We start from the raw sequence: 24,029 nt of genomic DNA on the forward strand, positions 1-24,029 counted from the left end.
ACGTTATGAACATTCAAAAAGCTAAATAGCTCGTCTTCATTATCTCTAAGAGATCGAGCATTCCAATTTAAAATATTTAATGCTTTAAATCCATTACTGAATTTTAAAGTCATGACAATATTATTTGTAAATTTTACTCCTGTTTGAATAGCATCAAACATGGAGTTAGATTTAAGCATATCAGAAATCATGTCAATTAATGATTTCTGTAAAAATTCCATTTTAGGGGCAGTAATGCTTCCTAAGTCAAAATTGTCAAAATTTCCGTTAGAACGTTGGTTAGTATTTTGATTTCTACCCGTTGCAATAGCAGCATAGGTAGCTCCATTAACTCGCTGAACATTGTTAGCAAAATGGGGAGTAGGTACAGATGAAAATTTTGAAGCAGGGGTGATATTTGTACCTACGGGTACGAATGTAGAATTTGTTCCTCGCTGAACGTTGTTAACAGCAGAGTAATTTGTACCTGGTGGATTTGTGGTTTTCACCACAATTTGAACATTTAAATTTCTTAGGATCTTCCTTCACAGGACAGTCGTCCTTTGCGTGAGAGGAATCACCACAATTCATGCATTTAGCTGGCATGTAGCAATTTTTAGTTCCGTGACCCCATCCCTGGCACTTACGGCACTGAGTGAGGTTTTGGAAATTTCCTCCAGTCTTCCTGAAGTGTTCCCACTTCACTCGGACATGGAGCATAAGGCTAGCTTTTTCTAAGGCCTTAAGGTTGTTAAGTTCACTAGACTTGAAGTGAACTAAATAAAAATCATTGGAAATCCCGTTGCGCGAATCGCGGGATTTCATTTTGATTACTTGGAGTGGTACAACTCCAAGTAATTTTACCACTTCATCTTTGATCTGATCCAGGGATTCACCACTGGGCAGTCCTTTCATGACAACCTTGAACACACGTTCAGTTTTGGTGTCGTAAGTAAAAAATTTATGCTTCTTCTCAGTAAGATACTTGAGAAGACATTTAAATCCGTCCAAGGTTTCAGCCAATATACGGTATTCACCCCGACGTCCAATTTGTAGTGAAAACTTAACTTTCACGAAATTCAAAAGTTCCATGCGAAGAGCATGGAAATCGGAAGTGGTTATCACAATAGGGGGAATCTTTTCCTTTTTGGCATTAAGCCGGGAAAGTTTACTAGAATTTTTCTTGGATGATGGATCCTTCTCATCATCCGTGAGCAAATCAAATTGATTACTCAAATTAATTTCATCAGAAGGGGGGTCAAGAGTTTGCCCCTTTCTTTTGCGTTTAGGCGCCATGGCGGCAGTAAGTTTTTATCCAAATCGACTTCCAAGCAGATTACTATAAGAATCTGAAGGATCGAAGAGGAATTTTCCAAATCGATATCCAAGAAGGATTACCTCGGGTAGGGTCCAAACAAGGATCGAAGAGGAATAAGAGTTGAACAAGGTAGGAAATTTTTCTACAGGTTGAGCGCTGAAAAGTGCTGTTTAAATTTGTTGTAGCTTTAGGTAGTAGTAACACTTCCTTCAGCAAAAAGCAAATAGATCCGCACGGCAAGAGAGCACGATGCGGACTGCCCTTTCTCCTCTCCGAATCTCTGTATATCACAGCCTACTACAATTTTGACACCCGTTGTCACTAGAGACCGAGTATACCTCTGCATGTCCACGGTTGTCACGGGAAGGACGTTTTTGCTAGTGGGAATGGTGAATTAGATCTAGATTCACATTGGAAAGTGTTGCGATCTTTTAAAGCCTGGTAAGCAAATAAAAGAACCCTATCAACTCAGTAATGTCCCTTCACATTACACATTACAACCCCCTTGGGCTGGGTTCTAACCCACACAGTTCGAAAAAGTAGTGTAAATTTCTGTTTAATAATGATGCACATAAATGGAGCGTTACATATCATATAAGTTTAAATTATATATCATGTAAAGTTCTGAGACATTTCATGCAATGTAGCAAATATTGTATACAAAAGCCCATTGTTGCAAACAAAATTGTTTACAAGTTGCTCAGTTGCGTGATATGAAATACAAGTTTATGTCAATGAATGTTTACACCACTATTAAAGTTCAGAATTTTTATCTGTGCCCGATCTTCTGCTCAGTAAGCAAAAATGGTTGCTCTAAGGCCACCGTGCCTCTAACATAACAATAAGCTACGACCGACGATCATTAACTATCGGTTACAAGAAGCTATTAAATTGACAAGCCTTACATAAGATACCAAAAATAATCACTCAAAATAGCTCTACGAATAATGTACTAACAAATAATTTAGTTACTAAAATTAATCAGCAATTTCGATGGCGCCAGAATACCACATTTTTTTATTCAAATGGTCTAACTCTCACCAATAACCATTACCAATAACTCTTTTAGGTGTTGTTGTGTTAAAACAGAAAAATCTCGTTTCACTATTTTGGTATTTATTTGATATTTTACAAAATATTTCGAAAACTGACTAATAGCAAAACAAGGTTTTATACCTCAATTGCCAAAATAAGGTATCATACCTAATTAAGGTATTCATATTTTATCGGTTAGTTGTCGGTTCTTGCTCGGGAAAGGAAGAGAACATCGCAAAACTTCAGGGACTTTTTAGAATATCAGGAATGTCGCAGAAATTTTTAGAAACTTCGTAGGTTTGTGGGAGTCTGTGTGGCTGTGTGCGTAAGCACCGATTGGTAGATTTTTGGCCATTCTATTTCAAACGTCAAACAAAACAAATATTCCAGGGCTTGTTTGACCCCCATTATAGGCTTGTCCTTTTCAGCTTAGATTTTCAATCGCTAACCAGGTGTCGATCAATCGCGAATTCCACTGCAAATGGTTCACTTTTCGACTATGTCGCAGTACCCCCTGTCGAATAAACTGCTCAACCATCATCCGCAGGAGAATCTTCTTCCAGTGATGGTTGGTGGCTCTGTGGTATTAATACCCCTCGAATAGAGATGTTAGGCGTATGCTATAAAACCCGAACATAACTCGGCTTCGGGTCCGACTAACATCGCCGACGAAACCCTCGCACGACAAATAACGATGAAGGCGCGTCACGAACAATCTTCGAGCTCTTTCGTCTTAGACCCTTCACCACGTGCAGACGCTTGGGTAAGTGACTGGTTAGGTCCCAATTGGATTCCCCAGCAAATAGCAGAGTTTCACAGTGGCTTTGCCAGCAATTCCAGGTTTGTGGCATAGATCAACTATTGATCCAACGTCGTTTGAGCGACCTGGAATTTTTAGTTTCGGCTCCTTCAAAATAGGGTTGTTTGTAGTCGTCGACCAAAATAATAGTGAAATCCTTCGACCGTAGTGACCAACTGCTGCTGCTACTACTAATTTCCGATTCTCACTCAATACCGTACTCCGGTTGGTCTGTTTTTGGCCGTGCTTTTTCAACCGTCAAAACCAAGTCACTCGCTGATTTCGAGGTCAGCTATTTTTTAATCTCGTGCGCGTTCGTACACGGTAGTAAAACTTGAGGTAAATTTTCGCTGAGCTCCTGCACTTTTTGAGATCTATGAATAAACTGACCACACATTTGGGTTAATCTCAGTGGCCGTGTAGCAATGATATTGTTTTGCATGTAGCCATGATTAAATGCATAATAAAATAACTTCCGTTCCATTTGATCTTCGTCAAAAATGCCTCCCACATACAGGTGCTACAGCATTGCCAGTGACTGCCAATTGGATGAGCATATACAACTGTTGTTGATGCACCATGATCGCTTTCCATGCAACGTTCCCTCGAATGAGGATTCTAATCTATTCTAATCATAGAAGCAAACATATCGCTAGAAAGGTTCCACAACGTTGAAAGATTTATCCACCTAGTGACACGACTGCGGAAAGATCGTCACGGTTCGAGTTCGACCACGGCCAAACCGGTCAAGTTTAAACCCATTCCTATCGAGAAAGAACACCACCAACAATGTGGCATACTTTTCCAATCTTATAAAGCTTTGCTAGCTCCAGTAGAGTAGAACTAGTCCATCGCTGAAAATGTCCCGATCCGTTCCATTATTCGTGGCGCTTGTCTGCTTTCTCCCTTTGGTGAGTCACCGTCCCGATCCTGGCCTGTCCGATTGTGATCATTAAAACTGTGTTTTATTACTCCCCGCAGGCAGTGTCCGTTCCCGCAAGCGTTGCAGGAGTGCTACTTCGGGCGGCCACACCCGGCGAATACAGTCCGCAACCATGCAGTGCCAGCAAGTTGACCAGCTGTCAATCGTGTGACACCCTTTGGCTCTGCCTGGGTGGATTATTCAGCATGTTGAACCTCACCCGGAAGTGTCCCTCGTCGACGCCGTACTGCAATCAGAACGGTGGCGGAACGGCAACCTGCAAGGCGACTCCCGATTATCAGTGCCTGTCGTCGGTTTCTTCGGACGTTGGGTTTGCGTGCACGGGGACAGGGTTCTTTCCGGATCTGGATTCGTGCCAAAAGTATTACTATTGTGAAAGTGAAGGTGGATTGCCACAGCAGTATCAGTGTCCAAGTGGGCTTCGGTATAACAGCAAGAGTAAAACGTGCCAGAGGTTTTTCCTAGGACGATGCCAAACGGTGAAGTGTGATGTCAGTAGTCAAAATGTGTTTGCACCGTATCCGCTGGATGATTCGTACTATGTGTACTGTCAGTATGATTATAGTTCGGGGATTCCTACGGTGAAGAAGACGTACGTTTTGTCGTGTGGCACGGGATCCAGGTTCAATGCTCAGACTCAGCTGTGCGAGTTCCAGTGCAGGAGAGTTGGAGTGTACGTAAATACTGCCAATCCGAGTCAGTACTTCTCCTGTTCCCGAGTGGGTTTCGGCTGGCAGGCGAAGGTGTTGACGTGCAAGAAGGGGTACATATTTGACGAAGCATTGAAGCGCTGCAACCGGGATCCGGATGCGGTGACGAGTACTGTAGCACCAACAACGGAGCGTTCAACAACTGAAATGAGTACCACTGAAATTCATTCTTCTACAAAATTGAGTACCGCAGAAATTCCTTTAACAACTAAAATGAGCACAACCGAAATGTTGTCAACAACCAAAGTGAGCACAACAGAAGTTACTCCAACTACAGAAATGAGTACGAAAGGAAGACCTTCTACAACTGAAGTGTACACTCCAGAAACTACTCCGGCAACCGAAATAACTCGCAACACTGAAACCAGTACCACAGAAATTCCACCGAAAACAGAGCTGAGCACTTCAGAAGTAACTCCGAAAGCTGAAGTGAGTACCACAGAAATTCCACCGAAAACAGAGCTGAGCACTCAAGAAATAACTCCAACAACTCAGGTGAGCACCACAGAAATTCCATCAACAACTGAGTTGAGTACTTCAGAAATATCTTCGACAACCGATGTGACCACCTCAGATGTTCCTCTAACAACTGAAATGAGTACCACAGCAATTCCATCAACAACTGAATTGAGTACTCCAGAAATATCTCCGACAACCGAAATGAGTACCACAGATATTACTGCAACTACTGAAATGAGTACCACAGATATTTCATCGACAACAGATCTGAGCACTCCAGAAATAACTCCGACAACTGAATTGAGTACCAAAGAAATTCCATCGACAGCTGAGTTGAGTACTCCAGAAATATCTTCGACAACCGATGTGACCAGCCCAGATGTTCCTCCAACAACTGAAATGAGTACCACAGCAATTTCATCAACAACTGAATTGAGTACTCCAGAAATTTCTCCGACAACCGAAATGAGTACCACAGATATTACTGCAACTACTGAAATCAGTACCACAGATATTTCATCGACAACAGATCTGAGCACTCCAGAAATAACTCCGACAACTGAAGTGAGTACCACAGAAATCCCATCGACAACTGAGCTGAGTACTCCAGAAATAACTTCGACAACCTATATGAGCACCACAGATATTACTCCAACTTCTGAGATGAGTACCACAGAAATTCCATCGACAACTGAATTGAGTACCCCAGAAATTTCCCCGACAACCGAAATGAGTACCACAGATATTACTCCAACTACTGAAATGAGTACCACAGATGTTTCATCGACAACAGATCTGAGCACTCCCGAAATAACTCCAACAACCGAAATGAGTATCACAGATATTACTCCATCTACTGAAATGAGTACCACAGAGATTCCATCGACAACCGATGTGAGCACCACAGAAATTCCATCAACAACTGAGTTGAGTACTCCAGAAGTAACTTCGACAACCGATGTGACCACCCCAGATGTTCCTCCAACAACTGAAATGAGTACCACAGAAATTCCATCAACAACTGAGTTGAGTACTCCAGAAATATCTTCAACAACCGAAATGAGTACCACAGATATTACTGCAACTACTGAAATGAGTACCATAGATATTTCATCGCCAACAGATCTGAGCACTCCAGAAATAACTCCGACAACTGAAGTGAGTACCTCTGAAATTCCATCGACAACTGAATTGAGTACCCCAGAAATTTCTCCGACAACCGAAATGAGTACCACAGATATTACTCCAACTACTGAAATGAGTACCACAGATATTTCATCGACAACAGATCTGAGCACTCCAGAAATAACTCCAACAACCGAAATGAGTATCACAGATATAACTCCATCTACTGAAATGAGTACCACAGAGATTCCATCGACAACTGATGTGAGCACCACAGAAATTCCATCAACAACTGAGTTGAGTACTCCAGAAATATCTTCGACAACCGATGTGACCACCCCAGATGTTCCTCCAACAACTGAAATGAGTACCACAGCAATTCCATCAACAACTGAATTGAGTACTCCAGAAATTTCTCCGACAACCGAAATGAGTACCACAGATATTCCTGCAACTACTGAAATGAGTACCACATATATTTCATCGACAACAGATCTGAGCACTCCAGACATAACTCCGACAACTGAAGTGAATACCACAGCAATTCCATCGACAACTGAGTTGAGTACTCCAGAAATAACTTCGACAACCGATGTGACCACCCCAGATGTTCCTCCAACAACTGAAATGAGTACCACAGCAATTCCATCAACAACTGAATTGAGTACTCCAAAAATTTCTCCGACAACCGAAATGAGTACCACAAATATTACTGCAACTACTGAAATGAGTACCACAGATATTTCATCGACAACAGATCTGAGCACTCCAGAAATAACTCTGACAACTGAGGTGAGAACTACGGAAATTCCATCCACAACTGAGTTGAGTACTCCAGAAATATCTTCGACATCCGAATTGAGCACCACAGAAGTTACTCCAACTACTGAAATGAGTACCTCAGAAATACCTTCCACTACTGCAGTAAACACACCAGAAATTACTCCGACAACTGAAGTGAGCACCACAGAAACTACTCCAACTACTGAAGTAAGTACTACAGAAATTTCTTCGACACAGATCTGCGCTGTTCGACTCTTTAAAATGAATCAAAATTATAGAAACAAAAACTTTTTGTTTATAGCGTGACCCCCGGTAATCTGACCATTTTTAATCTGATCACTATTTAATTTGAACCCCGTCAGATGCTAAAAGCACAAACGAAGGGACAGATGACTAACTGGCTCGCTGTAATAGAATTTTCTTAGAAGCTTGTGCCATCATCCACCAGATGGGATAGTATTTTTGTTTTGGTTTTGCACAAAGCTAATTTTGTGTACAATGATTCTTTAACAGTGTGCAAAGAGTGTATCATTTTGTCATTTTTTTTTTATGCATTCCAGTTTTGAGTAGAGTGAAAGAGATAGAACACAAACATTCTACACGGTAAGAAAAAAGTACCCAAAATTAAGTTACTTTCACTCATTACGTGGCTTCAGTGGGGCTAGGTAAAATTAAGTTAAACAAGAAAACTCAATTTTGAGTAATTCTGATGAAGAATCCATTGAGTAAAAATTACCTTACGATCAATCGAATGGAATAGGTGATAAACACCCAACGTACCAGCATGTAACCGGTTTTCGTTGCAACATTTTTTGTCACTACCCCCTACGGATACCATACACAAACGATATCATAGATGGTACGACCATACCGCATAGAGTAGGGATGATATCCTGAATTGGTGGTTAGGCGTTTCTTATGTTTATGCGGGATAAGTACCAAACACTAACAAAGACTAATGCGAGGACTAATTGAGCAGGAATGGAGGCAATGGATCACAAACAAATGACAGCGTCGATGGCAGTGCAGGTTGCTATGATTGTCATCCAAAGTTAAGTTAAAAGTACCCAACGGTGAAAACATAACGGTTGAGTTTTATTAACTGAAAATTGAGTTCTTTTTTACTTTGAATCGCAGCGTGTTTTAGTCTAACGGAATGTATCGATAAATATTTCAGGATATTCTTCGTAAATTACTTTACCCAATACAATATGTTAACATTTTAAACAAATACGGAAAGTACTAATTCAAACAATAATGACAAATACTACATTTTGAGCTAAACGATGATTAACAGAAAATTAACTTAAATTTGAGTTCATATATTATTACTATATAATAGATGAGTAAATTTAACCCATCGCCGTTTTTCTGACTCTGGATTGAAAATGCTAGTTCAACCCAGTAGTAGTGTTGCCATGTGGTACAATCCAGTAGTAGTGGTGTTGCCATGTGGTACACTGAAAAATTGCAATAGCAATTTAGTCACCAAAGTTTTCGAGCCGCTCCGTCTGTCACTTCGTTTGTGCTAATAAGGTAGAAGTTCAAATTTAAAATGAACCCAGTTGATATGAATGAAGTTTCGTTCCGATTAGCGGGATTTATGGAATTTTTTTTTCCGTAGAAAAGGTTTTCTAAAAGGTTTCAAAAATGTTAAAATTTCACCATACATTGTTCAGCTTGATATCAATTGAAAACGACGATTTGAAGTTATGCTTTCTCACGTCACCTTCCAAAATTGATCGATTCTCTCTTTCGTTAATAGTTTGGCTCATATTTTGGCTAATTTTTCTACACAGTCTGGTAAATGAAAGTATTATTAATCATATTGGACGATAAGAACAGCTAGCCATTTTTTTAGCCGAGTTATTGACGAAAGAAAGAGTCTTTGAAGGGAATCGGACTATCTTAAAAGTGACGCAAGATCAGATCGATTCGTCATTTGACAAAATAGTGACAAATCGACAGTGAGCATGGATAAAGACCTAAACGCTATTATCGATTCTCGTCGTCAATTTTCTCTTGTGTTAAACATCCACTTGGATTAACGTTTCTCGGTGCATTTACTGTTACTTTTGATAGCCAATACAACCTGTTACAAGTTCCAAAAAAAAAATCTTAGCTGTAGCAATGTAAAGAGAAAATCGATGAAGAGAATGGATCATCGCGTTTACGTCCTTATGCACGCTCACTGTCGATTTAACCCAAACGAGCGTGCTAATTCATAAGGCACACAGTGCGCTATTCAGCAAGCAACATAATTCAAAGTCAATACATTCAGTCTGTGAGTGATTAGATTGCCGTACTGTTTCCATCCACCAGTGAAAGAATCTAGTCTGTCCTAATCATATCGGTCAATAGCACCTCCAACGCGTGGGATCACTTTCCCTTGCGAATTCGACCCACTTTCAGCAACAATATAAAAGATTAGCAATTGCCAACTTTGGGTTTAGTTTGTCAATCAACATGTCCCGAATAGTGCTGCTGTCAATTGCATTGCCTTTTCTGTGTTGCTTGGTGAGTTGCTGAAGTTTTTAACCTTCTAATCATAAATAATTGCTTTCCCTTTAGCTTCCAGCGGTCCAGGCTGATGAGGCGGAGTTCGTCCAAGGAATACTGCGTGCAGCCGATACGCCTGTGTACATTGCAAAGCCATGCGATGGGACAATACTTACTACATGCCAGTCCTGTGACACGATCCAAATTTGTCTTGGTGGCTCGTTTAACAACTTGAACCTCAACCGGGTGTGTCCATCGTCAACTCCGTACTGCGTTCAGGGTGCTTCCCAAACCGGTGCCGCTTGTCAGTCATCTCCGGACAGTCAGTGTGGTGTGTCATCGACAAACGGATTCACCTGCACTGGCGTTGGCTTCTTCCCGGATCCAACTTCTTGCCAGTCGTATCACTACTGTGAACAGGAAGGTCAGGTAGGGGACACCTACGATTGCCCCGTGGGATACCAATACAACAGCCGTAGTCAGCAATGTACTCGATTCGGTTTAAGACGCTGCCAAACAATCACATGTGACCCCACCAGCCAAAAGGTGTTCATTCCGTACCCGATGGATGATTCGTACTATGTTTACTGTCAGTATGATTATAGTACTGCAGTTCCCACGTTCCAGAAGGCCTTCATGCTATCCTGTGGAAAAGGATCCACGTTTAATGCCCAAAAAGAAGTGTGCACATTCCAATGCAGAAGAGTTGGATTCTTCGTAAATACGGCAAACCCCAATCAGTACTTTTCGTGCTACCGTCAAGGATTTCGATGGATGGTATCGGTGAATACCTGTTCCAATCCGAATTACATGTTTGATGAAAAGCTAATGAGGTGCATAAATAATCCGAATGCGGTTACAACTACCATGAGCCCAACGACGGTGCTTCCTGACACGACAACGGTAGCTGGTGAAACGACAACTGTAGCTGGTGAAACGACAACTGTAGCTGGTGAAACGACAACTGTAGCTGGTGAAACGACAACTGTAGCTGGTGAAACGACAACTGTAGCTGGTGAAACGACAACTGTAGCTGGTGCAACAACGACTTTGACTCCGGACACGACAACTGTAGCTGGTGCAACGACAACTTTGGCTCCGGACACGACAACTGTAGCTGGTGCAACAACGACTTTGGCTCCGGACACGACAACTGTAGCTGGTGCAACAACAACTGTAGCTGGTGCAACGACAACTGTAGCTGGTGCAACGACAACTGTAGCTGGTGAAACGACAACTGTAGCTTGTGCAACGACAACTATAGCCGGTACAACGACAACTGTAGCTGGTGAAACGACAACTGTAGCCGGTGCATCGACAACTGTAGCTGGTGAAACGACTACTGTAGCTGGTGAAACGACAACTGTAGCTGGTGAAACGACAAGTGTAGCTGGTGAAACGACCACTGTATCTGGTGAAACGACAACTGTAGCTGGTGCAACGACAACTGAAACTGGTGAAACGACAACTGTAGCTGGTGCAACGACAACTATAGCTGGTGAAACGACAACTGTAGCTGGTGCAACGACAACTGTAGCTGGTGAAACAACAACTGTAGCTGGTGCAACGACAACTGTAGCTGGTGCAACGACAACTGTAGCTGGTGAAACGACAACTGTAGTTGGTGCAACGACAACTATAGCTGGTGAAACGACAACTGTAGCTGGTGCATCGACAACTGTAGCTGGTGAAACGACAACTGTAGCCGGTGCATCGACAACTGTAGCTGGAGAAACGACAACTTTGGGAATTGCAAGGTTGGCTGATTCGTCAGTAGTTGTGAAAACGAACTGTTTGAAATTTCTCAGAGATCTGATGCGCAGAAACAACATTCTGGACGACTGAATTAGGAGAATAAACTTGATTATTTATTTATTTATTTTTAACTAAATGAGAGAATACAACTTTGAAAACTGGAACAATGTGCAGTACTTCGTTTATCCGGAAATACCGAAAAGCCACCCTGGATGCCAGTCTGCAATGACAAGGTATAATATCACTGTGAGGTTCCGTCAAATGTCCCCATCGTTAGGTCCAGGCGATTGCCCGGCAAATGGCAGGAGGATCACTGAGCTTTACCTGATCAACGGCGTGCAGACGAGAGAGGACGATGCCCTTTGCTGACTGCTCACGACCAGGCATCAACATTATCCCTATCAATTATCATTTTCACACCTATCTTTATCACCTATCACTATCCCTATCACAACTGCTTCTATCAATGATACTATCAGTGATGGAAAAAAAGTTATAGAGGGTATTATCCCTATCATTGATAGGAGTTAGGAGTGACAGTGATATTATCAGCAGAGAACCTATCAATGATGGAGATTTTATTATCTATCCCTATCTTTTGAGAGAACGGTGGTGATATTATTATTTTCAATTAAATGGCGTATATAATCTCCATCACATTTTTGGAGACCTGTTTCATCTCTATCATTTTATATTATCATACATACCGAAAAACTTGGCATAGTGGGAAAAATGGTTTGTATCAGAAAAGGATCTGCCAAACTTGTTCAACAAACTATACAAAACATATGGATGTTTACAGAATGGTGGTGGCATTTAGAGATCGGTAATCGATGCCCAAAGCCATTTTGAAATCAAAGATGGCGGCTGCAAATTTCAGAAAAAGTACCAAATGCCTTTCAATATTGGTATTTCCAGAATCAGGAGGCGTCTAAGACCCGTAAATCTATTTCCGACGTCATTTTTAAATCCAAGATGGCGGCTACCAATTTCAGAAAAAGTTGAAAAACTACCTAATACCCTTCAATATGGATATTTCCTGAATCAGGATGACGTCTAAGACCCATAAATCTATTTCCGACGCCATTTTGAAATCCAATATGGCGGCTTCCAGTTTGAGAAAAAGTGGGAAATACTGTCAAATACCCTTCAATATGTATATTTTCGGAATCGGGATGTCCTCTAGACCAGGGATCTACATTTTCGAAGCTCTAAAATGAACTCGAGTTTTGTTTCTCTCATACAAACGTGTTCAACACTTCATTTCTTTAACGCCTAGCTAGACTATCAGCAAGAAATGATAATTGCTTGCTCATCGCTTTCAATGTAAGTAACGTCGATTTTCTAGTTAAATGAAACCTCATTATGGCTTTCAATTACCTTTCACGAACACTCCATCACCGCTCTTTCAATTTGTTTAAAATGCGTTATGTCCCGTTTTCGTTAATTTTTTTTAGATAAACATGTGGATGGAAGATAAATTAAACATATTACGTGTAATATTCAAGCGTTTTCACGTGAGAAATGCTTCAAATGTGTAATTTCATTTTCCGTCATATACGTCATGAAACCTCTGTTGATGTGTTTCATGAAAGAGAAAACTATCAAAGTCGAGCGCTTTTTCGCTCATCCGTTTCACCGAAGCTTGAAAGGAAGACCAATGGAGCGACGGGAGAAAGAGAGACAAGCGATTGAACATTTGTTTGTGCACGCCGACTGAGGTTCTAGAATGCTGCGAAGCTGTTCGACTTTAACAGAAAAAGAAAGCCAACAGTCTCTTCGTTGCATCGATTCGGTCGATTGAAGCTGATATTGTGACGCTCTGCTCTAGACACCAAAAATCTATGTACAGCACCATCTTGAAATCAAAGATGCCGGCTGCCAATTTCAGAAAAAGTTGGAAATACTGTCAAATACCCATGAATGTGGGTATTTTGGGATTCGCGGTGATAACTACGGAATTTCTGTCTGATGCCATATTGAATTCCGAGATGGCAGCTTCTGGTTACATATAAACTGGATAGTAATGTTAAATACCCCCATAATATGGGTATTTTTTGAATTGAGACGATATGTAAAGGCTCAAAATCGATATCCAACGCAATTTTGGAATCTAAGTTGGCAGTCCTGATTTTAAAAACCTGTCAAATACTTTACAATAGACGGAAAATTGATGGCTGGCACCATTTCGGCATTTCAATTTTTGGCACGTCGTCATTGTTCCGAAAATATTCATATTGTAAAGTATTTGGCAGTATTTCTCACTTTTTCTAATATCGGCAACCACCATTTTTTATTTCAAGATGCCGCTGGACATCGATTTTTGGTCTCTAGACGTCATCCTGATTCCGAAAATAATTTTCTGAACTTGGAAGCCGCCATCTTGGATTTCAAGATGGCGCTGGATATCGATTTTTGGTGTCTAGAGGTCATCCCGATTCCGAAAATATCCATATTGAAGGGTATTTGGCAGTATTTCCCACATTTTCAGAACTTGGAAGCCGCCATCTTGAATTTCAAGATGGCGCTGGATATCGATTTTCGGTCTCTAGACATCATCCTGATTCCGAAAATATCCATATTGAAGGGTATTTGGCAGTATTTCCCACATTTTCAGAACTTGGAAGCCGCCATCTTGGATTTCAAGATGGCGCTGGATATCGATTTTTTGTGTGTAGAGGTCATCCCGATTCCAAAAATACCCATATTGAAGGGTATTCAACAATATTTCTCAATTACAATGTAACCGGAAGCCGCCATCTTGGATTTAAAAATGATGGCGAACATTGTGTCCTGTATTTACTTGTCATCTTCGTTCTTAAAATAAGCATACTGTAAGGACAGAAATCAATTTCCGGCATCTACACTTCGTTCCCGGTCCGAAATATAAATATTGATTCAGATTGGAATGTTTTTCATGTTGACCATTTGGAGGTGAATTGTCCCTCTATCATGTGATAGTTCAACTATCAAATGAACCAATTATCATGATAGCAATGGAAAATGATCTTGTTTCTATCTCTCCTATCCCATCATTGATTCTATCTATCATTTTTTCTATCATGATAGTATCCGAGATGGGATAGAGGTTCTATCATGATAGACTGAGAGAGAATCTATCAGATAGAGGCCTATCACAGTGATAGGCCTCTATCTGATAGATGATATTATCACCATTTATCAGATAACTTGGATGGCTGCTCATGACAGCCGAACGCAGTGTTGGCAAACGCTCTACTTATTTTGGCTGCGTCAAGGTCAATTGACAGTTAGCCGAGGGGTATGCTGTAGCGCGTATTCGACGGGGCGTATGGGGTATCCCACAATCCCAACTTGCTTGCCTAATAAACACCTATTCGTAATATTGGTGATTGGTTGTTAAATGCAAAATTGCTTTCGCATTATGTCTTAATATAAATATTAAAGTAAATATAAACTACAAGCTAAGAATATAAAATTACATTGCACATTCTACAAGTTAAAATTAGAGTTAAGTAGAAAATTAAAATCATCGAACAAGCATTTAACGAACAATTTAAAAGTCTCGTAGTTGGTAGTACCGCCAACTGTGGCGCGTATAGTCAATTCCCTTGCGTTTGACGTTTACATACTGCTGCCATCTGTTCAGCGTACTACCCACCACAGTCTACTCAACAGATGGCGGTAATGTTTCAGCGACGATGTTTTACAGTGAGAAATATTCAATGTGTTATGTCTGTTTGTCTGTGGTAAAAGTATACACAACTGAAACTCAAATAGCCTCCTTGGGGTAAACGAGGGCTGTCGTGAATGAGAGTTCACGTTCGCTAGATATTGATCTTTTCCACTTCGTCAGAATCCGCTTCCGGATTCGTCAGAATCCGCTTCGGGATTGGTCAGAATCCGCTTCCGGATTCGTCAGAATCCGCTTCCGGATTCGTCAGAATCCTCTTCCGGATTCGTCAGAAACCGCTTCCGGATTCGTCAGAATCCGCTTCCGGATTCGTCAGAATCCGCTTCCGGATTCGTTAGAATCCGCTTCCGGATTCGTTAGAATTCGTCAGATTCGTCAGCTTTTGGATTCGTAAGAATCCAGCTTCCGGATTCGTCAGAATCCACTTCCGGATTCGTCAGAATCCACTTCCGAATTCGTCAGAATCCGCTTCCACATTCGTTAGAATCCACTTCCAGATTCATCACAATCCTCTTCCAGATTTGTCAGAATCCGCTCCCAGATTAGTTAGAATCCGCTTACGGAGTCGTTAGAATCCGCTACCGGACTCGTTAGAATCCGCTTCCAGATTCGTTAGAATCCGCTTCCGAATTCGTCAGAATCCGCTTCCGAATTCGTCAGAATCCGCTTCCGCATTCGTTAGAATCCACTTCCAGATTCATCACAATCCTCTTCCAGATTTGTCAGAATCCGCTCCCAGATTAGTTAGAATCCGCTTACGGAGTCGTTATAATCCGCTACCGGATTCGTCAGAAACCGCCTCCGGATTCGTCAGAATCCAGCTTCCGGATTCGTCAGAATCCGCTTCCGGATTCGTCAGAATCCGCTTCCGAATTCGTCAGAATCCACTTCCGAATTCGTCAGAATCTGCTTCCGCATTCGTTAGAATCCACTTCCAGATTCATCACAATCCTCTTCCAGATTTGTCAGAATCCGCTCCCAGTTAGAATTCGCTTCCGGAGTCGTTAGAATCCGCTTCCGGATTCGTTAGAATCCGCTTCCGGATTCGTTAGAATCCGCTACCGGACTCGTTAGAATCCGCTTCCGAATTCGTTAGAATCCGCTTCCGAATTCGTCAGAATCCGCTTCCGGATTCGTCAGAATCCGCTTCCGGATTCGTCAGAAACCGCTTCCGGATTCGTCAGAATCCGCTTCCGGATTCGTCAGAATCCGCTTCCGGATTCGTCAGAATCCGCTTCCGGATTCGTCAGAATCCGCTTCCGGATTCGTTAGAATTCGTCAGATTCGTCAGCTTTTGGATTCGCCAGAATCCAGCTTCCGGATTCGTCAGAATCCGCTTCCGGATTCGTCAAAATCCGCTTCCGGATTCGTCAGAATCCACTTCCGAATTCGTCAGAATCCGCTTCCGCATTCGTTAGAATCCACTTCCAGATTCATCACAATCCTCTTCCAGATTTGTCAGAATCCGCTCCCAGATTAGTGAGAATCCGCTTCTGGCTTCGTCAGAATCCACTTCCGGAGTCGTTAGAATCCGCTTCCGGATTCATCAGAATTCTTCAAAGGTTTTGTCAGGCTCCTTCCTAGGATTAATCAGAATCCTTTTCGGAATTCGTCAGAAAGAATTCTCGAGATTCGTCAGAGTTCTGCTTGGGTTTCACAAGAATTCACGAAATTTGTCAGAATTATGCTTGGAATTCACTAGAATTCGATATGGTATGCACTCGAATTTTTTCTCAGATCTTGTCATAATTATCCCCGGGAATCGGCAAAATCCTCAAATTTAACAGCCATCATTATTTTAGCAGTTAGCTAAAAAACCTTCGACTAACCTGAATGTCTTGTCTCGTTGGTGGCTGCCGTCGTATACCGCTTTGCAATCAGCATCGATCCCATGTACACCAGAGTTCGCCATTGCGTGTATATCTTATGATTGGCCGGTTCCAGCAGCGTCCTCCCAATCTCCTGATGGGAAGTCATTCCCATCGCCTTAAATATGACATCAAATTGTGCTTCAGATAGTAATTTCCATGGAAACCACCTCCTATATCAGAATCACCTTCTCCGTTCCCAAAATGACGGATTAGCCCGGATTGATTGATTATTCGTAAGTCTACGAAACCCATATTATCCCGTCAGCACGCTAAAAAACTCTCTAGCAAAAGTTTGGTCGTCTACCAAAATCTAAGATTAAAATACACTGCTCTGTTCGATGGGAGCAGTTGTTTTTCTGGTTTCCGGTGAAGTCATCCATACTTTCACTAGATAGCTTTAGTTGCTACCTGGGATACAAATTTGATGACTCGGGAGTGCGTTCACGGTTTTGTTTCTATTATGCAAGCCCACTTAGCACCTCGCGATGGGAGCCGTTGGGATGTGGAAATAGGAATGAAACCTCGTTTAGCGCCCGCGGTGGAGATTCTCTAGCTGATTCACAATCAAAGTAGTCCAATACAGAGCTGGAAAACGGGCCTAACAGCTTTTGAAACAATGACTTCTCTCCATGATTTCTGGGGATTCAGAGGAATTCATTGTTTACAAAAGCTGTAAGGCCCTTTTTTCAGCTCTGTATTTGAGGAACGCTCAACTAGTAAATCGAATCCGAATAAGGATTTGTTAGCCTGCCCGTGTTTTTTTTAATTAGAGGAGCGCAACACCAGCGAAGAATGAAAAAACCTCATTAACTTCTTAGTGAAAGATTAGTTTCTAGAATAGAAACTAAATAATAAAGTACTTTTTCGCTTGCTCGTCGCTGCGCTTTTCTAACTAAAATAACACGGAATTATTACCCTTCCTGAGTAACTATGCATCCATTTACAGCATTTTACGTATTGAGCGATAATCAAAATTTTAAGTAAGCATTTCCCGAAAAGAAATACAAAATATTTACCTTTTTTCCAGTGTTTTATATCAACGAATTTTCACAAAATATTCAAACAATAGAGTAATCTTTCACCAGCATCTTTCGTTTCACTATTCTTCAAAACAAATACCTAAACAGACATGTCCACTTATCCCAGAAAATGTCGTCTTCGAACACACAATCCTGGAACTGTTGGCTGTTCTGTTGGGGCTGTCGGGGGCTCCTCGGTGGTCGTATTCGTTCCACCTCCTCCCGAAACGATCACACATCGGCGTTCGTCTTCGTCGAAAATCTGATCCGCTCGGCATGCGTTCGTTGTGTACTGCAGCCTACCGCCAGTCCTGTAGCACTGGTAGTACTGCCGTGGATTTGCCGTGTTCACAAACAGCCCTATTCGGGGGCATCTAAACTCACAAGTAGCCGAGTTTTCGTTGAACGTCGATCCCTTACCACAGGCAAACACGTGAGCTCCTACGAAGACAGCCGTCTTGTCCGTGTTGTCGTACTGGCAGAAAACATAGTACGAGCTGTCTCCTGGGAAGGAGCTGAAAACCTTCTTGTTGTTGGGATCACATACCACCCTGTTACAGGGAAAGAGCCACCGTTGGCAGTAGTTGGTCCTGGTGTTGTACTTGTATCCCTCCGGGCAGTCGTAGTTATCCGATTCGGCACCTTCCTTTTCACAGTAGTGATACACTTGACACGAGTTGGCATCCGGGTAGAAACCGGAACCGGTGCAGCGGAAACTATTCTGAACGGACGTCACTGAGCATCCCGCGTCCGGTTGGGCACGACAATCCGCACCGATGGCACTTCCCACCGAACTGCAGTAAGGAGTAGCATCCGGGCAGCGTCGTGTGGGATTAAGGTCGTTGCCAGAATTGCTGAGGCACACCTTGATGGTGTTGCACGACTCGCACACAGTTAGCTTGCGGCCATCACACTGCTCCGGAACAAAGTCTCCGGTGGATAGCCGAAGGTTTCCCGGTACGAACATTCGTAGTTTGCCGTGGGAATCTGGAATCTAAGAACGGGCTGTAGGATGAGTTTGCCAATCAAATATAAGTAGTCATGGCTTACCCCTAGAAGGATGATTGCAAACACGATTAGCAAAGGTATTGGATGCTTCATGGTTGGCAGAGTACTGGTCCTAGAAAGTTTATGGGTTGATTTTTATACCATCGTACAATTGGAACAAGATAGCTCGGAACTTGTCCATTCTGTCTAGTACACGCATCGTATCAGAACGGGTGTCAGATATTCCTGTTCAAGCGTTTAGGAATTCTAATTATCATTTCTAACGGCAAGCGAAGTAGTGCGAAAAATCACAGCTCATTAATTACTACGTCCGTGGGACTGAGTGGTGCGGACTTCAATTTTTGAGTTATTTTTCTTGTAAAATCTCATGTTCGCCATTTTATGAGGTCCAGAATTGAACCACCCAAGTAGCAATTTTGTTTTATTAGGGTTCTGTTCCATGATTTGGACTTGTAGAATGCTATAACACCTCTATAAAGCTTGCAATGTTACTTGGGCAATATTTTAAATCAATATCTAGAAAAATGCACGAGAATTTCACTACACAGCTTAACGTAGTCTACGTCAACCATGCGGTCGTGTCTTGTGCACAACCACACCAATTTTATTTTAAACAATTTCCACCTCGCCTACACCAGTTTTGGATGCTCCTGGAGAAGTGATATTGAGAGTCTAACATTGATCTGTGACCAAAATCTAACAAATCAAATATTAATACTTTTTTTATAATTTTAAAAGAAAAGCACGAGTCGCCGGTGGGTAGATGAATAAGGGTTTTGTTTTGCACAGAATCATGAGAAAATATGCATTAAATTAATGTTTCGGTACGTTTCGGGTCAATGGTCTCAAGAGATGTGCAAAGCGAAATGCCTTTTTTTTGTTATTACCATATTCATGATGTTTTTCTTTATGTCTACAATTATAAATTCATAGTAATAATAACAAGCCAAAGCTGATGCCTTGACCCAGAGCCGAATAATGCTTCGACACCTTTTAAATTAAAGAAATATCGTTAGAAGTATACAGTACTGGACAAAATATATCATACGCTCAATCCATAAAAGTACATTACATCATTGTAACGGAATGTCTTAATGGTTTCAGCAACGGGAACTTGTGGTTCGATATGATGATAGTTTCAGAGTCGGGAATCAAGAGCGAGACGTACGAGCAGCGTTGCCAGTATTCCAGATTTATCTGGATTTTCCAGATTTTTAGTCGTCTTGCCAGATAGACAGACAGACCACGTATATTTCCAGATTTTTTTAATATGGTCCAGATTTTCCCAGATTTTTAATTTGCTCTTTTCTCTAATAATAAAAAATAAAAAGCCAAATTTGCTACTTTAATTTTTAACGGTCATCAACATTGGACATTATTGGAATTTTAAGGTAATTCTGAAAATAGTTCACAGTTAAGTGTGAGGCGAATTCCTTGTGAAATCAAAGGTGAATTTCAAGCTACTTCTGAGTAGAATTACATCCATCTTTGTGGGCTTCGGGGTCGTGCGGCGTCACCCATCATTTAGGCGTATTGTGAGTGCCACGAAGTGAGGGTTCGATTCACGCTCCAGCCGGGGCAAATTATGGCAACCTCAAAATTTGCCTACTGTTCTAATGGTAATGGGTGTGGTGTGTTTTCCGTTGTTTAATGTTAAATATTCAGTCTGTGCAACCTCTGGTTGAAGACGGTGTCAATTGTCTTGTCAACTCTGATGACAATTGCATGGAGATTTTGTCAATAAAGGAAATTTCAATCCGGAAAATAAATCATAGAAAATTCTTATCATGAAACTTAAGGAGTATGCTGATACGAATCGCGAGAATAATTTCAATTGAATCCTGTCCAATGTTTCTATGGAGATTAATTTTATAACAATTTAAGTGCAATTTCTGGGAGACTTTCAAAACCATTTTGGCAAAGTACTTGAGTACTTGGGTAATACTGAAAAGGATTTCAAACCAATTCTAACCTTACCTACAAAGCAGTTTAAAAGGAATTATCGGATAAGTCTGAGACGAGTGTGACGGTCATTCTGAAGAGTGTACCAAGGAAATTGTTAAGAATATTTTAGAATTTCATAGAGAAAAAAGACACAAAATTGAGCCAATTCTTGCGAATTATTACCAATTTGAGGGAGTTGTGGGATTGAAGAGTGATTTATAAGAGATTTCAAGAGGTAATGATAAGAACTCTTAGAATGTTACTGGAAAAGTTTAGATATTTTCAAGATTATTTTAGGGGAATATAGAAAAGAAATATGATGGAATTCTAGGATGATTCAAATTGAACAAAAAAAAAGGCCAAGATATCCTGTAATGAGTTCCAAGTAAATTCAGACTACCAAAACATTTCATGGTCTGGGACGCAGGAAAAATATAAATTCCGGAATTTAGAATCATTGCAAGATCCTGAGACTTCAAAAATGAAACTATCAGACTTTCATTTTAGTAATGTAATAAAATTATTCTTTGGCATAATGGTCATGCAAATAGTGGAGTTACCCGTAGTTTAGGTAAACTGTGTGTGAGTTCCACGATGTTAGGTTTTGATTCCCACTTCAGCCCGGTGAATTTAGCTTCAACATAAAATTGCCTACTGGTTTGTTGGGTGTTGTGGGCTGTATGCTGTCCAGAATTAAACTGTAAATCTGATCAAGCTCAGAGTAATATTAGAATTATTTAGAAATAATGAAATCTTTAAATTCTGGTACTGCATCAAATAGTAAGGACTACCCGACCAGAACGGTATAACAAAATTATATCATGATTATATCAACTTCTGTTATACATAATAACCGTTGATTTAATCTTGTTTTAAGAGCTCTGTGGTGAAATGAGGAATAAAAAATCATCATGGTATGTGATATAAAATTGTTACACAATTTGTTAGAATAAAATTTAAAACAACATTTTTGCTAAGTTTGTTAGCATTAGTAGCACGAAAAATGAATCGGTTTGTTTTATTTTAATTTTTGTTTTGTTTTAGTCCCGAGCCGGTAGTAGAATTTAATTTTTTTAGGGCTACGGAAAAGTTTTTCACATGGAATTTGGCTAATAGGGTTAATGTCCCTAATGTCAGCCTAAGTTTCCCTAATATTGGGCCCATAAATAAATTTCGAAGACAAGCATTTTTTTTTTGATAATCATAAACTAAAAATCAACCATATTGTCATTGTTCTACGAAAAATTTAAGAACGATCCATAGATCCATAGGCAAAAGCTAGTGCTTTTTCTCCTTTTTTACAGCATTCTCTTCTGATTGGGATGCTAAAATATAATAAATTATTACAGTCAACTCTCCCTTACTCGATCTCTCCTTAACTTGATTTTCCCTAACTCGGAAATCCAGGGGCCTCATTTCGCAAGTCGAATCAAACTACCTATCCCAAAGCGACTAGGCTACTATATATATTGATTCCGTAATACCTGAAAATGTTACGTTGGTGATTAAGAATGCACAACTAGCATTACAAAATTGAAATTGTCACTGCAAGACGCTTCTGATCAAAAGGCTCACCTAGATTTTAACTATCTAGGAGCGATTGCGCAATAATAGTGTAAACCAATGATATATTCGCTCATGAACGGAATCCAAAAACATAAATTATCAGTTCAGTTGGGTTCTTTGAATTTTGGCGTGCACCTTTTCAAATAAATATTTTGCAATTTGTGAAAGACAATATGTTTTTGATGATAAACAAATTAAAATGATCAATGCAACACTAACCGTCGAACGTTAGCAATCAAAACTAACCTAGAATATATCTTTAATTTGCAATGGTGTGGGAGACAGATCTCAACGCATACCCAAACAAAATGTGCAACTAACACTGTATTAGAATTCAAATAGTGCATATGCAATCAATGAATCGCTTTCATCTTATTTTTGTTTTGTTACATATACTTAAATTAATTACTTTCATATACCTAAGTTGCTACTTAATACTTAGCATAATGCTTATGCTACTTTATAATCAGAAAAAAAAAAAAATAAAATTTCTAATCAGTGAGTGCAATGTAAACGGCAATATTTGAGAATTATAACAAACTTTGTTACAAATATATTTAGCCGTTTACGTCAGTGCAGCAAGAGTGCAGAGAGTGAGAGGTGTTGGGAACACACGATTTATTTTTAACTCAGTTGCCGGCGCCAGCGATCTAAGAAGGCTCTGGCTGGCATACACAAAAGGTTAGCTTGCATCTACTCCTTCGTCAACAGTTCATTTAGACTAGATGGTTAACGCATCAGATTTCCCACAAGCCAAGATTGTTAAGCGTCTGGGTTCGAATCCCTGAGGCAGCTATGTAGACGCTTTTTGTGTTTGTAAAGCAGGCTAAAAGGAGAGAGAGAGAGAAGGGTGCTGTGTTGATGAGGGGGAGAGCAGATGGTTTTTTAAATATTTTAACAACAATCTAAAATAGAAAACACTCAAAAATTGTGTTACCCAAAAACCGTGTTAAAAAGTCCAGTTCATACCCTTTTTAGTTTTTACCCTAATGGGTTATTTTGTAACAAGGTTTGTTAAAAATATGATATAACCCTAACAATACTTGTTATATTCTTGATAGTACGTAGAAGATTTCTTGTTATATGTTTTGTTATTTTAACTACAAATGGTACATGTTTTATAACAGACCATGTTACGAATAATTTTATGCCTCAGTAACACAGTGTGTATTATTTCTGATACTTTCTTCTGGTCGGGACATCGACTATTAGTTCAAAAAATTCATCCCATCAAATTTCCTTGATTCTTTCCTTCTCATTCTTTTTTAAAAAGTTACAGTTTGAAAAACAATTCTAACCATATATTCTGCACATTTATCTCAATTTTTGAAATGCTTTGTAATGGATATATGAACTTTTTGGGCACACCGTGTCAATACTTTTCAACTTTTGGAAGCAATGTTTACAAATTAATTGCTTTATATATTTTATTTAAACATGTACTTTATAACCATTCTAGAACATAAAATAAATTCTAGATTATCATACTTACCTATTTTTACGGGAGATTGACACATAACTTTGATTTCAATAGCATTATGTT

At 40.4% G+C, this 24,029-nt stretch overlaps 3 protein-coding genes across 3 annotated transcripts; 2 read left to right on the forward strand and 1 right to left on the reverse strand.

Annotated features, from left to right (window-relative positions):
• The first annotated feature begins 2,831 nt into the window (after positions 1-2,831).
• LOC135711636 (uncharacterized) lies at positions 2,832-6,372 on the forward strand. The gene is made up of 4 exons (XM_065234505.1): positions 2,832-2,900; positions 4,113-4,893; positions 5,509-6,185; positions 6,367-6,372. The coding sequence occupies exons 1-4, from the start codon at positions 2,832-2,834 to the stop codon at positions 6,370-6,372; spliced, it is 1,533 nt and encodes a 510-aa protein (XP_065090577.1).
• A 3,245-nt stretch (positions 6,373-9,617) lies between these two features.
• LOC135711637 (autotransporter adhesin BpaC-like) lies at positions 9,618-11,495 on the forward strand. The gene is made up of 2 exons (XM_065234507.1): positions 9,618-9,668; positions 9,723-11,495. Exons 1-2 carry the CDS (start codon positions 9,618-9,620, stop codon positions 11,493-11,495), a joined length of 1,824 nt encoding a protein of 607 aa, XP_065090579.1.
• Positions 11,496-18,086: 6,591 nt separating this feature from the next.
• Positions 18,087-19,069, reverse strand: LOC135711638 (uncharacterized). The gene is made up of 2 exons (XM_065234508.1): positions 19,019-19,069; positions 18,087-18,962 (listed from the first exon to the last, which is right to left on the reverse strand). Exons 1-2 carry the CDS (start codon positions 19,067-19,069, stop codon positions 18,087-18,089), a joined length of 927 nt encoding a protein of 308 aa, XP_065090580.1.
• Between the last annotated feature and the right edge of the window lie 4,960 nt (positions 19,070-24,029).

Source organism: Ochlerotatus camptorhynchus, unplaced genomic scaffold, assembly GCF_037179485.1.
Source record: "Ochlerotatus camptorhynchus isolate MF236.1 unplaced genomic scaffold, CSIRO-AGI_Acam_v1.1 ptg000434l, whole genome shotgun sequence".
Taxonomy (NCBI): domain Eukaryota; kingdom Metazoa; phylum Arthropoda; class Insecta; order Diptera; family Culicidae; genus Ochlerotatus; species Ochlerotatus camptorhynchus.